Source organism: Spathaspora passalidarum, assembly GCF_000223485.1.
Source record: "Spathaspora passalidarum NRRL Y-27907 unplaced genomic scaffold SPAPAscaffold_7, whole genome shotgun sequence".
NCBI lineage: Eukaryota > Fungi > Ascomycota > Pichiomycetes > Serinales > Debaryomycetaceae > Spathaspora > Spathaspora passalidarum.
Window position 1 is genome coordinate 695,905 of NW_006767431.1, and position 14,997 is coordinate 710,901.

A 14,997-nucleotide genomic window follows, 5' to 3' on the forward strand; every position below is an offset into this window, starting at 1 on the left:
GTTGTAAAATAAAATGTTCCAACAAACAAAAAAATGGTTGCTTCTATATTTTGTATTTGGTAGCGCGTTTGTTGTCGGAGATGGACCACGGTTTTATCTGTTCCCCCAGACAATGGTTTGAATGTTTATTCGGAGACCACATTTCATACATGATCCAATAGGAGAGCGATTTGTCTGACACATGGTCACGGATGGGAATTACATTGATTTGGGATTCGGTGATTTAGACCACCCCATCCAGGTGTCTGATCGCGATCTAGACCTAGTCCTAGTCCTAGTCCTAGTCCAAAACCAAGTCAAAGTCCAAAACCAAGTCCAAGATATCAATGAGGATTCCTACATAATTTAGTCCACTGACAGGATTGTTCCAAAGAACAAACCAGCAAATTGATAATCTGGCAACATCACAACTTTGTATGGTTTGGTCACGTGCTGGTTGCTAAACTTTGTTCACAATTTAGCCATTGAATTGAATGTTGGCAGTAGATTTCAGACTAACAAGCGGAATAGCGTAATTTCGCTATTGTGACGTTTTATCCACTTGCGATAATGAAGCTCGGCCCGAACCAGGCAAGTTTTCGCTTAAAATATTACCGCAATGCATGAATGTTCACCTTACATGTCAAAGGGGCCGCCATTTATTTGTATGGCTCGGAGGACACACTCACAATTTCACCATTTAATTTTTCGCCACTGATTGCCACGGCGATTTCTCCACATATTTTGACTCGTATATAAATTACAATTACCCTCCATCCACAACACAACACCCTTCACTACTGCTCAATTAATCAAAAATGTCTGCCATTTCTGACTTTTACGCTGATACAGAAGGTCCAATTGTGTTTCTCTCCGCTAAGAAGCATTTCGACGCGTTAACCACCACCAATGCCAAACTTTATGCTCACCATTTGAGTAGAGCAAGTTTCTATGGTACCAGAGCCGTGTTGAGATCTGTGTCCCCAGAAAGTGAAGACATTTACGATTTAATTTTATTAATTCATGAATTGTTAAACACTCCTAAAACTAATGAAGAATATGTTAAGTTGCTTGGTGATAAAGTGTCTGAGCAAACCATTACCTACTACTTGGAATATGCTTCTCAATTCTTGGGCAATGTAGGAAATTACAAGTCCTTTGGTGATAAGAAGTTTATTCCAAGACTTTCTCCTCAAGAATTTGATGAATTTGTCAAGGCAGTAGGCGAAGAAAAAGTTTCTGAAAAGTATAACAAGGTCCGTGAAGCAATTTTCAGTGTTGACCAACCTTTGTTAGGTTACCCTGAAAGTGGTCATTTGTCCAACTATTACCCTGATTCTCCAAAGATCACTAAAACTGAAATTGATGCCGTTAACAAGGCATTGGCCAAAGCAGGAATCATGCCAGAAAATACCAGAGTTGTCAAGAACGACCATGAATTCCAAGTGTATGTTGCTTCTGCAGTTGGTGACAACACTACCGATTACTATCCTAAGGAATTGGCCACTGAAGATGGTGCCAAAATCACCTTTAAATTTGGTGATCACGCTAGCGAGTTTGTTCACATTGTCAAACATTTGGAAGAAGCTTTGAAATATGTTGCCAATGATACCCAGGCTGCTATGGTTAAATACTATATTGAATCATTCAAGACTGGTTCAATGAATGCTCATAAGAAGTCACAAATTGAATGGGTTAAAGATATCAAACCAGAAGTTGAATCAAATATTGGGTTCATTGAAACTTATCGTGATCCTTCTGGTGTGAGAGGGGAATGGGAAGGTTTGGTTGCCATGGTCAACCATGAACGTACCGCCAAGTTCTCTCAATTGGTTAACAATGCTGGTTTTTTCATTAAAGAATTACCTTGGGATAAGATTTACGAAAAGGATGAATTCACTCCACCTGATTTTACTTCTTTGGAAGTGTTGACCTTTGCTGGATCTGGTATTCCTGCCGGGATCAATATTCCAAACTATGACGATGTCAGGTTGAACTATGGGTTCAAGAATGTTTCCTTGGGTAATGTTTTATCTGCCAATCCAAAGAACCCAAAGAAGAAAGAGGAAATTACCTTTATTGATGAATCGCTCCAAGAATTATTCAAGAAGTGGAGAGATGATTCATTTGAAGTTCAAGTTGGATTGCACGAATTATTAGGTCATGGAACTGGTAAATTGTTGCAAGAAACTTCTCCAGGTAAGTTTAACTTTGATAAACTGGATAAGAGAATTACTTCATGGTATGGACCAAACGATACTTGGGGATCATTATTCGGGCTTACTGCTGGTTCATTTGAAGAATGTAGAGCTGAATTGGTTGCCTTGTACCTTATTCTTAAGAAGCCATTGGAAGTTTTGCCAATCTTTGACATTAAAACTCCAGAAGACCAAAAGAGTGTCAAGTTCATTGCTACTTTACTCATGGTTCGTGCTGGTTTACTTGGTTTGGAATTCTGGGATCCACAATCAAAGAAATGGGGTCAACCACATATGCAAGCCAGATTTGGTATCTTCAAGCAATTGCACAAGGCTGGTGTATTCAGCTTGGATTACTCGGATGATTCATTTGATGACTTGAAGATTACCTTGGACGAATCTACCTTGGATAACAAAGCTGTTGACGCATTGGGTGATTTCTTATCTCATTTACACATTTACAAGACCACTGCCAATGTCAAGGAAGGTGTTCAGTATTATGTTGACAAGACTACTGTTGACCCAGAATACGCCAGATTTAGAGATGTTGTTCTTAAGAAGAAACAACCAAGAAGAAAGATTATTCAAGGTAACACCTTTATCAATGCTTCTGGAGAAGTTGAAGTTGAAGAATACGAAGAATCCGAAGCTGGTATGATCAACAGTTACAGTGATAGACTCGTATAACCTGGATATATATATATATATATATAGTGTAGAATACATAAACTATGTGTTGTTGTATGCAGGAAGTGGACTTTATGCTCCGAACCGGTGAGCGAGCGTGAGAGATTAAAATTTTATTTTACAACCACTGGTGGAATTCTAGACAACCAAAAAGACCAACAACTTACAAAACAACCTTCATGTTTAGTTTTCGAACGGCAGTAGGTGTATTGGGGTTACCCAGGCCTAGTACGAGATTGATATTGCCCTCAATGAGGAATTTACACACATTTAATGGCATAATACCGTTGACATCCAGGAGGATACTTCCTCCTGCGGTGAAACCGGTGCTGTTACTGTTGCTGTTCCAGCGATATAACAGTAGTGACTCTAATAATGAAGATCTAGCACAACAACTCAAAGCATCATCATTAGTCAAGAACCATTTACAATTGGCCAAGCTTAAGCAATCCGAAGCGGCCCAAATTGAAAAGAAGCAAATACAAGAAAAGACCAATCGAACATTTAAACAAAACATAAAGACGGTGGGAAGAATTCTTCAATTAGGTAAGCCCGATATCAAGCTTTTCCTATTAGCTATGGCATTCATCCTATGTGCTGTTTTATACCCCACCACTGCTGTTAAGTTAGTTGGATCGGCACTTGATGCATATAACCTAAACACAGTTGATGATGAGGGATACTTGCTTATATGGGGATATAGATACACTACCGTATTCCAATTCATGGTTCCATTCATGTGTTTATCTGCAGTTTGTTTCTGGGCCAGAATTTGGGTATTGAAAATACTTGGAGAAAGATTAGTGGCAAGGTTACGGTTTAGAGTAATGAAATCCTTGCTTCGTCACGATTCCAAATTTTACGACAATGAAAAGAATAAAGTTGGTGATTTGATTTCAAGATTGTCAAGTGATGCATACATTGTCTCGCGATCCATAACTAGTAATTTACCTGATGGGTTAAAGAACTTATTATTTGGGGTTATAAGTGCATATATGATGTATCTGATCAACCCTATTCTTTTTGGAGTCATGTGTTTGATTTCACCTCCGATTACATTTGGATCAGTATGGTATGGAGAAAAGATTCGTAAGCTTTCGACAAGGTTGCAAAATGCCACGGCAGGAATGACTAAAATAAGTGAAGAAACTTTGAATGCGATAAAGTTAGTCAAGGCATTTACAGGTGAGCTGAAAGAGCTTGATAAATATAGTGCCAAGATTAGACAAACGGTCAATGTTGCCAAACAAGAAGCTCTAGCCCAGTCTAATTACCTGGTTTCAATCTACTCGTTATACCATACCGGTTATTTATCATGTGTGGCTCTTGGTCTTTATCTTATCATGAATGGACAAATGACTACCGGTGATGTCGTTGCATTTACCATGTACCTGGAATTCTTCAATGCGTCATTATACAGTTTAACCACGACATATTTGGAATTAATGAAAGGTGCCGGTGCTGGGGTCAAGCTTTTTGAATTGATGGACTATAAAAGTGAAGTTCCACCAGTTGTAGGTGAGAAGAAACCAGCTCATATCAGAAATGACATTGAATTCAAAGATGTGGTTTTCAGTTATCCTACTCGTTCACAAGACTTGATATTCAATGGATGTAATTTTAAAATTAGAGCAGGAACAAGTACTTGTATTGTTGCCCCTTCAGGTTGTGGTAAATCCACTGTGGCTGCATTATTACTCCGATCTTATAATTTACAGAGTGGACAAATCTTGATTGGTGGTAAAGATATAACTGAATTACAGGTTCGTGATTTGAGAAGGGATATAATTGGGATTGTTCAACAGGAGCCATTATTACTTCTGGGTACTATTCTTGAGAACATTGTGTATGGATTAACATCAGCAGAAGTAAAAGACATGTCCATGGACGAGATAATTGAAGTTTGTAAACAAGCACATTGTCACGAATTTATCATGAGTTTACCTGATGGATATGATACTGTGATTGGTGGATCAGGCGGAGTTGCCCTTTCTGGGGGTCAGAAACAACGAGTGGCCATTGCCAGAGCATTGATTAAAAAGCCAAGCGTATTAATATTGGATGAGGCTACTTCTGCATTAGATTCCAAATCAGAATCGTTAATTAACGAAACGTTGAAGGAATTAACCAGCGAAGGTAAAATGACAATCATTTCAATTGCACATAGATTAAGTACAATTTCCAAATCAGAGTATGTTGTGGTGTTGGGAAGAAGACCGGGAGTTTCTGGTTCGCAAGTTGTTGAAGAAGGTAGGTTTGTGGAATTATTTGCTAATCCAAACTCGGAACTTTCCAAATTGTTGGATGAATCTGCACATACGGAACCTGCTGATTCGATTGAAGAAATTGAGCATATTAATCGAGAAGCAAAAGAGATTGAACAAGAGCAGAAATTAAGCCAATTAGACCACGTACGAAGCTTGGTAGATCAATTGTCGCCTGAGTTGCGTGAACAATTAATCAGTGAGGTAAACCAGGAAGCCCCAGTTGAACCCACCGAGAGAGTACGCGATAGATAATCCTCCCCCACTCCCCCCCCCTCGCCTCCATTTGTATATAGATTTGTATTTATTAATAGATTCCCAAAATGTATATTAACACGTATCTAAAATATATCAGTATGCGGCTAGCAGCTTAGTTGCCTAAAGGTCTTGGTTCAGATTGAACACCTTTTTCAAAGTTGATAACTTTAACTTCAGTGTGGCCTCTTCTTTCAGCAGCAACCTTAAATTCTGGCTTTAAGGAAGCACGTAAGGTTCTAGCAGCAATTGCAATTGCTCTGTTCAAGGAAATACCAGCTTGTTTGTAGGCGGACATGTTGTATTGCTAGGTTTCTACTGTTAGAGCTTGCAATATCGAAGTTTTTTTTTCAATGTATGTTCGGCCTGGTGGTGGTTCGCTAGTAGATTTTTCGGCGTTAATGCACGACCTCGGAGAATGTTCACCATTCAAGCTCTTTGTTTTTCTATTGGTTGTGCCGTTTTGTTAGTGCTGAGATATACTGTGCTTTAGCGTATAATACATAATTATATATACAGATCTATGTATGCAGTGTTAAATAGATGACTTCTTGGAGTTTATCCAGTTTATAAAATCAAAGAATAATGATGGTTGTAATTTGCTGTCTGAGCTTAATGTCCATGATTTGAGCGAATCAGAGTAGATATCAACAATCGATTCAAGCAAAGTTGGATCCAAGTTGATTATGTTTTTGGAAATTGTAATACTGCCCTGGCTATAGCTCGATACCACGGATTGATTGGAGATTTTGGTGGCATTGGCTTGTGATTGAAGCGTTTTGACCAATTCAACGAGCGAGTCAAGGTACGCTTTTGGTTCAGCATACAATTCGACTTCTTCCCTTGTAATCTTCGTCTTGGAAATTCTAGTTTTGAGTAATTTGTGAGCTTTTAATCCAAGATTCTTATCCAAGGTTAGGTTGATTAACTTGATCAATGGTTCGATGAAATACAAATTGAAGTGGGAGTTTGGTTGGACCTTGACGAAAATCTCCAACAAGTCCAATACTCTATGTTTGAAGAAAATCATGCGCTCTTTTGCTTCCAACACTTCCAACTTTCTTTTGTTTCCAGATTGTAAATTGCTCAATTGATCATGACGATCTTTAAAGATCTTACTCAATTGGTCATCCATAGCCATCATTTGTTCGTCGTCCATGGAGTCAGATTCGTATTCTTCGTCTTCAGACGAGTCCAACTCGTCGAATTTAACCTCGCCAGATTCTCCAGTGGGGATTCCTAATGCTTCTGCAAGTTTTAAGTTGGTTTGCTTGTCAACTTCAGACATGTCATCATCCTTATCGTCGGAATCTGACTCTGAATCTTCGGACTCCTCTTCCTCGTCCTCTTCCTCGTCTTCATCTCCGTTTTCCTCCTCGTATTCACCTTCACCTTCAAACAACTTTTGCTCACCTTCTTTGTTCTCCCTTGCGACCAACACATCAAACAACAATTTCAAACTTTCTAAAGTCAATCTCGACTTTCCTTCTTCGTCCTTACCACAAAGAAAATGTTCCCAAACTAAATTAGACAATTTTTTCAAAAGGGACGATTTTCTTGAGATAAAACTAAGAATAACTTCTGTCAACACCATGCCTGAATCGATATCCTCTGACTTATCAAACTGACTCTCGTAACACAATTTTAATTCGTTAATCACTTGAATTGTTTCTTCATCCATCATGTACAACTCCATTAATACCATTGAAAAGAGTAATTCAAAACAATAAAGTTGTTGGGAAGGAGCCTTGGCTTCTAATTCAAGAATATCATTCAAAATAGTCATGGTGTCGCTCTTGACGCTGGTCAATTCCTCATCCAATTCAACAATGCATTTTTCAGACTTTTCCAACTTTTGAATCAACTGTAAACAGAAAGTAGACCACGATCTGCCATCGTCTCGTTTAACACTGATGACTTCGCCAAGAATCAGTCTTAATCTTTCTTGGCAGATGTCCCTGATATTATCCGACACTTCAGATTCAAAGAATGAATACTTGATCAACATTTTAAAGACTTCTTCAATCGGTTGTTTATTCTTTCTTATCAAATTAACAATCTTATCAAGACACCACTTGAGAATGTTGTCGTGAGATTTCTTGGAATTGGTACCTTCTTGGGTAGATAATGCCGATTCGAATTTTTCCAAGAGTATGTTAATATATTCTGCTATGTCTGACTTGGAAGCGTTGGCAAACAACTCGTCGATGGTATGAGATTTAGTAACTAAATCAAAATTCCAACATCCTCCTTTTGTCTCGTCTAATAAACACTTCAACACAATAGGTGTAAGTTCTGGCTTCTGTTGGCAGTGCTTGACTATAAGTTGCAAAGTATTGACTGAAATCTTGTTTAAAAATCTATTCAGTTGTGAACTTTGGTTGATCAAACATCTCATCAAGTTAGGAGTGAACAAGTATTCAATAGATGAGGTGTCTGCGAGTAGGGTGAAAAACTTTTGAAATATTTCAAATCCCCAATACTTACGTTCATGGGAAGATTTGTCTGAGAATAAGGATTCATCAACGACTACTTTGAAGAATTCCTTGGCTGAAATATAGGGAGATTCAACGGTGGTCTTCTTGGACTTCTTTTTCTTCTTGGATGGTTGGTCGGAACCTTCATTAATTTGGTTAAAGTTGGCAAGTATAAGGTCCCAAACGAATGGAATTCTCGTTGACCAATTCCCCTTTTGTTTCTTGGTATCTTCATCTTCAACGACTTCCACATCTTTTAAAACCTTGGCCAACAAAGGCAAGTTTCCTTTCTTTAATGGATCTCCAAATTTCCAATTAGCCTTGACATTGACCAACTGTTGGGTCAACTGTTCCCTCAATTCTGGCTCTATGGACAAGTATACGGCAATACCTTCTGTTGACAAGTTTAATCCGGCGTTATTTATACTTTGTAATATTCTCAACAATATCTCGTTCTTGTGGTCTTCGCCCTCGACGGTCTTTATAAACTGGCATAATGTGAATATAGTAGTCTCTCTCAACCACGACTTAACCCCAGCCAAGTGAACCAAGGCATCAATAAAATCAAAAACAGTGTCGGTTTGTTCTTTCAATAACAACCCGGAGTTAATCAACACTTGCAATCCAAATAATCTACCAAACAACACTCCTCGTTCGTCCTTCCCCTTCATATTACTCCTGACTTCAGTAGTATCCAACACCAATTTCAAATAGTCTTTCACGGTGAGGACATTACGTTTGATTAATTCGGTGACCACTTCAGTTAATGCCATACTGAATCCAAATCTTGCGCTTTGTCTGGTTGTGATTAAACCCTTGACCAATCTGTTCAAGGCATAATCCCATTCTGACTGGCTGTCTTCAGAAGTTAATTCCGAGATTAAGGAAGTAGCTGCTGAGATACGCTCTTTAGGTAACTCAGATGCTAACTTATAGTAATGGTCTTTCAGAACTGGCATAGTAAGTGGGAGGTGGTTGGGGTGGAGGGCTTATTGTCGGCTGTTGTTGTTGTTGTTGTTGATGTTGCAAGTGCTGTCAAATTTTTCCAGAGTTATTTTTCGATGGCTGCGTATTTGGGGGAGGCTAATTTTTTTTTTTTTTTTTTTCAATCTTACTGCAAAACTCTTAATTTGTAGAATGTTGAATTTCTATACATTTATATATAAACTATAGTGAACTAGCCCATTTGAAATAAATCAAGTATTGTTTTTAAAAATTAGTAAATAATATAATATCCCATGTTGAAGTGAATATGCAAAAATATAATATAAAGACTTGAACGTCAATCAAGTGAAACTATCTAGTTCTTGGAGTAGGTTTGCTTAGGGAATGGGAAAGTTGGTCCAACTTGTTGGATACTCAACTTAGCAGCCCATTGACCAACATCAACAGCTTCAACCAAAGACTTACCTTCGACTAAAGAAGCAACGAAACCAGCAGCAAACGCATCACCAGCACCGTTGGTATCAACAACCTTTTCGGCATCTAACTTCTTAACTGGGAAAGCCTTGACTTCGAAATCTTCAGTGGTTGGGTCATAAGTGACGGTAATGGTTGGGTCTAAACCTTGAGTGAAAATAACGGTTCTTGGTCTGGCAGTGTTGACCTTTGGTAACTTGGCAACTTCCTTGGCAATTTCAACAATGTCAGTGGTCTTTAAATCGTGAGATTCAGCATAGGCAGCAGCTTCGGATTCATTGGCAATAACGTAATCAACATAAGGTAAAGAGGCATCCAATGGGTCCTTGAAAAATTGACAAATGAATGGAGCAGAAAAGTTTAAAGCCAATGGTTTGTTGGTTTCGGCAGCATGTTCACCCAACTTCTTGATGGCTTCTGGAGAAACTGTCAAGTGGAAACCACCAATGTAGAAGTGGCTGGCGTTTTCAACTAACTTCCAGTTTTCTGGCTTTTCCAAATGGGTTGGCTTGAAATGGTTAGCGGCAGCTAAATCAGTAACTAAACTTCTGTGAGCACCGTAAATCAAAGCGGCACACTTACCAGTAGCAATATCGTCTTGGATTTGATATTCAGTTCTTAATCCGTACTGAGCATTAGCTTCATTCAACTTTTCAGCGTAGACATCCTTACCAACAGATCCAAAGTAAACGACAGAGTGAGGAGGTAAGATATATTGGGCACCTCTAGCAGTGTTTTGAGCAGCACCACCAGCAACCAAGATCAAGTCATCACGCTTTAAAAGTTCCTCATAAATTGGCATGTGCTTTGGTTCAGCTAAAATGGCATCATTGTCTTTTAAATCGTATTTTTTCAAGTATTCTTGGTCGACATTGGTTTGTAAATCCAATAATGGATTACCTAAACAGACTAATTGGTAGGACATGGTAATTGATCTAAAGAATTGTTTGTGAATTGACCTTTGAACAACTTGACGAAAAACGTTCATTATTTTTTTTTTTTAAGGTTTGAAAATTTTTGTTGGAAAATGTGAAAAATTTGGGTGTTATTTTTGCAGGTTAACCCCGTGGTAGTTGTTGTATAGATAATAACGACGACTTGCAAAGTTAGGTTCAATAATGGCTTGCGTTAGTTACCTGATAAAGAGCTGTGAATTTGAATCACGTAACAGATCTCTAAACTTTAATTATGACGATCTTGTTAAGGGTTTGTATGTTTGATCACACTAAACTTTAATGTATCAGGGGGTAGATGTGTCAGATTAAAGTTATCCCTTAGACGTAACTAGTCTTCTCTTCAATCTGTATCTAGAACAATATCAAAAGCTCTTCAAGCCTATAAACTTTGTAATTGTAGTAACCCCTAATGCCAAGCTTGAATTGAATGTTTCCAGTTGAGTTAGCATGACCATCTGATAACGTCATGTGCATTTCAAATTAAGATGCAAAAATATTTACGAGGCTCTAACTTTTGTTTTTTACACTTTATTGGGAGCTACCACTTGGAGATACGGATCGATTCTATAGATTTATTACCTTGTAATGAGATGTCGACACAAACTTGCATATAAACTTAAGAGGAACGCGACGTTAAAATGAATAAAGTTCCCCTGTTAGAATCCATCACTTGTACTACCATGAAAAGTTTGATGAGTCAATTTTTTATACGATGGTAATGGCCCTTATTTAGTTCAGAGTTCTAAATTATAGAATAATTGATTTGTAGAGAAATTTAGCTGAATTACAAACTAGAATTGGTTCAATATAATGAAACTTCTATTTAATTCTTAAATGCTAAAAATTATTTACCTTAATTGGAGCTTTGAATTCGGTAGTCACATTTGGGGGGGGGGGGTTAATTTCATTGTTGAAGCTATGTAACTAGTTGATAATACTTAATTCCCGCCCTTAACCTTCAGAAGGTAAATCACAGACCAAATGTTGTTCTTTTTGATGAATTGTTAATGAAATATGTTTTTCTTTTTTTTTTTGGCCTGGGATTTAGTTGGTCTTTCAATATTTACTCGCATCTATTAGTGAACTGCCTTGTGTTTTAACATATGGTGATTTTGAGAAGAATCCAATCCAACCATTTCCTGTAACTGCTTTGTCTCTAGGTGTTAAGCTCTACAGTTAGTTAGGAGTAAGTTTTCAAGTTACGAATTAAATGGTAGAAGGTTATAACTAATAATAATTACCCTTGTGGAAGTATAGCAAGTGCCTCCATGATTTAAAATGTGAGAGAATGCTATTATAGATTGAAGTTGGCAGTATAGGTATAACATATCAGCAGGTTGAAATTTTCATCATGTGGAGAAAAAGAATCATCTAAGTGGATGAAGATTTATAAGACAGATGAAGTAAGAAGGGCAAAAACCCCATATATTTATACATCTTAGTATACATATTAGTTTTCCACCTAAATATAATTTGAGAATCTTTTTGTCGGCATGTGTGAATCTGCAAAAGTTATTTTAAGCAAGATTATTTTTTGGTGGTTTTTTTTTGGAGCATTGTTTTAAATGGGTGCAAAAAAAAAATAAAGTACACTGGTCCGACATTGACATACATAACACAACATATCTTTAATCATACTTTGTGACAAATTACAGTTAAGTCAAGCGATATAACTATTTAAAAGTATTTGAAATAACTTTTATAAACTCCTATGGTAAATTAAGGTGATCATAAGAGCAGAATTTGCTCTGTGAAAATTTGTCTGCTGCTAACATACTTCAAAATGTCTGTTACCATGGTTGTAATTGGTGATGAGAAAAATTAATTAGAAGATGTCCTTCTTTTCTAGCGTAGAAGTTTAGAAATGTTGGCAAACAAATCTGCTGGAGCATTACTACCTCTTGAGGCAGATATATCTTCCAGAGCAATAAACCCAACAAATAGAAATGTGTGACCTGAATTTTGTGTCTGTATATTCTATAATTAAACATACACCTAGAACCTTTGTTGGATTAAGTTAAATGTCTTGGAAATTCTAGGCAAAGAGTCTTTGGAAGGGCTTTTGACCTTATCGATTCTGAATTAGTCAATATCGGTTCCATAAAATGTACGCAAAAGATGCCGCAAAAAATGCAAAGATTTCTTGTTTGGTGACACGATTAGGGTGCTACCAGTCTATTTTGCGTTGTCAAACATGTGGATAAAACCTATAATTTTACCAATAGAGTCGATCTATATATTAAGGAATATAGTATTATATAGAAAAAGTTTCTCAGATTCAATTCGGTTCCTTCAGCATTGTCAATGTGTATATAACACCTTCATAAAGCCTGACTTTCCAACGAAGGAGTTTTAAATCGTCTTGATCAATATAATCTGGGGCACTTCCATTATTGGAAGCTTGATCTGAAGATGCAACCTCAGCATCATTGCTTCTATTTTCGATATCCGATTGGAAATAAGGGACTATCTCTTTATTGTAGGATCTTTGCCGCTGTGCCATGATGTCCTCCAACATGTTTTTGTCTTCATCTGCAAGGAACTCTATTGTTGTTAATCCGACTGTTGACAATTTTGATGTATATGTCCCAATTAGAACAAGAGCTTTACAATATTTGGTAATTTCAGTAGCATTTTGGTGCAAGATTAATCTGTGCAAATTGATGTCAGGAATTTGATCTGGGTTGTTCAATGTATTTTGAAAATGATTTGCTAGTATCATTTCAAGAATACGGATTTGACTGATGATGTTATGTGATCCAACTTGGTTGAATTGATTGGCAAAACTATAGGGCAATTCACAATATGGCAATTGAAATAGTTCATCTAACAGCATTTCAAAGGGGACATTAAAATCAACTTCATTAAATAGAAACTTAAATAAATTGTAGATCATAAAAGGGGTAACAAATTGACTTAAATTGCAGTCAGCAGAAACCACACTTTTTGGAAATTCAGATAACCAATGTATTATTGCAGTCACCAACTTCATGTTAAGAGTAGTAGAGTTGCTGTTGTTGTGGTGGTGGTGGTGGTGGTTGATAACCGCAGTAAAGAAAAAGGGGTGCAAAAAAAAAAAATCCTTGTGTTTCGCATGAGATAGCCTCCAATTTTGCCAAGTTGCTGTTACATAATCCAATACTAAGCAGAAGAGGATACTTGGATGCCCTTTTTTGGCTCTGGGTCTATTTTAACCTAGCTCTAGCTATTGAATGGTCATTTCTTGAACGGTTCATTCGTAAAATTAGATTTTCCCCCGATGGTTGTAGTCAGAAAAACAGTGCCAGTATATAATAAACAAGCAATTTTATTTCTTGCCTAGCTATAATCGGTGCTTTCCAGTGAAAATTTAAAGATCGTTGTTTATTTAATTACCTAGCCATTTATATCATATATACTACCGGGGGGAGAACTCAGTGGCAATGCTTCTGTCCCTGGATCTCGCTCTCTTGATATCCAAATATTTTCCCCAGCTTACTACTTTAGAAAGTGGCGAACCGTTTGATTCTGGAGTGAATTCATACTCTATATCTTCGTCTGAAATCTTTTCGTCATCATTTGCTTCATCAGTATGCTTATTTTTTTCATTCCACTTAAACCCGCTCATAAGTTTGTTTTTTAAAATAATTCCATTGATTCTAATCCTTTGATTCCGTTCGTCTTTCTTCAAGTTGTTTATTTTCTCCTTCAATGGGCAGTTTGTGCCAAATAAGTGAGGATCAGGGAAATGTCTTAATCTTTCAATTACTGCTTGTTCTAGTTCTTGAATATCGCTCTGTATTTGGAGAAACTCGCCCCTGCTCTTTTCGTCTAAATTCATTAACTGTTCATGATTGAATACAAAAGCCATGACACTACCTAAGACTATATGCTTTTTTCGTTAGTAAGGACCAAAATCGAAATGGACATTTCAATTTCCAATAATTTCATGAAATTGTTCACCCTATTTGTACTCTTGGCAACTGTCTAAACTTGGGGATGTTTGCTAGCTAAACCGCCCTTTGCAAAAGAAAGTCTTAAAATAATAATCCAAACGATAAACCACGATGAGGATCTATTTTTGCCATGACTGCATAATATTCGTCTTATCAACTCGCATGATCACAAATTTAATTATTATAATAATAGCCGAAACTTAATCGAGAAGTGAAGATCGCTCAAAAAATAAATAGCTTGGTGTTGGCATTTCAACTTTTCCTTTAGGACGAAAGTGAATTAATAGCACCATTTAGTTCCTAATTTCACGAAAACTGGTATAATTAAGAACGATCCTTCTTGCTGGTTTTGGAAATATCTGTGGAAACTCAACCTGTCTACGTCCTCTTTTAGGACATTTAGCATAAAAACGATCAGGATTGTGCGCTAATATCTACATCTATAAGTCAGCCATTTTTTTTTTGTGGGAGTTGTAATTATGAATCTGTAAATTTTTCCAGCTGGTGTAAAACTGCCTTCTGTAAATACGATTTCTCCTGATATTGGCAACAAATATCAGGGACCTCTTCCCAAAACATACTTGGTAACGAGTTAGAGGAGTATACTTAGAAAAAATTGAGTGTCAACCTGCATACTCCTGTTTTTACAACCAATTTTGGGAAAGGGGGGAGGGGAAGTTGTTTCAGTAGAAAGTTATGCAAGGGAACTGTTATCTGCTTATTTGCCAAAATAAGAGGAGTTAGTGGTCCATTTAAATCCTAATTATCAATGTATTAAACAGAGGTTTATGTTTCCCTGTGGATATGTTATATTGTTGAATTGGGTG

The 14,997-nt window shown here is 37.1% G+C and overlaps 7 protein-coding genes across 7 annotated transcripts; 2 read left to right on the forward strand and 5 right to left on the reverse strand. All coding sequences in view use genetic code 12, as the record gives it.

The window, feature by feature from the left end:
• Nucleotides 1-797: 797 nt before the first annotated feature.
• Nucleotides 798-2,864, forward strand: SPAPADRAFT_143827 (dipeptidyl-peptidase III; the record flags this gene model as incomplete). The annotated part of the gene is made up of 1 exon (XM_007377477.1): nt 798-2,864. The coding sequence occupies one exon, from the start codon at nt 798-800 to the stop codon at nt 2,862-2,864; it is 2,067 nt and encodes a 688-aa protein (XP_007377539.1).
• Nucleotides 2,865-3,115: 251 nt separating this feature from the next.
• MDL2 (Mdl2p) lies at nt 3,116-5,383 on the forward strand (the record flags this gene model as incomplete). Its single annotated transcript, XM_007377478.1, has 1 exon — nt 3,116-5,383. The coding sequence occupies one exon, from the start codon at nt 3,116-3,118 to the stop codon at nt 5,381-5,383; it is 2,268 nt and encodes a 755-aa protein (XP_007377540.1).
• Nucleotides 5,384-5,423: 40 nt separating this feature from the next.
• SPAPADRAFT_63408 (uncharacterized protein) lies at nt 5,424-5,700 on the reverse strand (the record flags this gene model as incomplete). Its single annotated transcript, XM_007377479.1, has 1 exon — nt 5,424-5,700. One exon carries the CDS (start codon nt 5,679-5,681, stop codon nt 5,499-5,501), a length of 183 nt encoding a protein of 60 aa, XP_007377541.1.
• A 218-nt stretch (nt 5,701-5,918) lies between these two features.
• POL5 (DNA-directed DNA polymerase) lies at nt 5,919-8,819 on the reverse strand (the record flags this gene model as incomplete). Its single annotated transcript, XM_007377480.1, has 1 exon — nt 5,919-8,819. The coding sequence occupies one exon, from the start codon at nt 8,817-8,819 to the stop codon at nt 5,919-5,921; it is 2,901 nt and encodes a 966-aa protein (XP_007377542.1).
• A 169-nt stretch (nt 8,820-8,988) lies between these two features.
• ADO1 (adenosine kinase) lies at nt 8,989-10,230 on the reverse strand (the record flags this gene model as incomplete). The annotated part of the gene is made up of 1 exon (XM_007377481.1): nt 8,989-10,230. The coding sequence occupies one exon, from the start codon at nt 10,202-10,204 to the stop codon at nt 9,161-9,163; it is 1,044 nt and encodes a 347-aa protein (XP_007377543.1).
• Nucleotides 10,231-12,513: 2,283 nt separating this feature from the next.
• On the reverse strand, nt 12,514-13,227 carry SPAPADRAFT_52646 (uncharacterized protein; the record flags this gene model as incomplete). Its single annotated transcript, XM_007377482.1, has 1 exon — nt 12,514-13,227. One exon carries the CDS (start codon nt 13,225-13,227, stop codon nt 12,514-12,516), a length of 714 nt encoding a protein of 237 aa, XP_007377544.1.
• A 353-nt stretch (nt 13,228-13,580) lies between these two features.
• SPAPADRAFT_68654 (uncharacterized protein) lies at nt 13,581-14,085 on the reverse strand (the record flags this gene model as incomplete). The annotated part of the gene is made up of 1 exon (XM_007377483.1): nt 13,581-14,085. One exon carries the CDS (start codon nt 14,083-14,085, stop codon nt 13,633-13,635), a length of 453 nt encoding a protein of 150 aa, XP_007377545.1.
• Nucleotides 14,086-14,997: the final 912 nt, after the last annotated feature.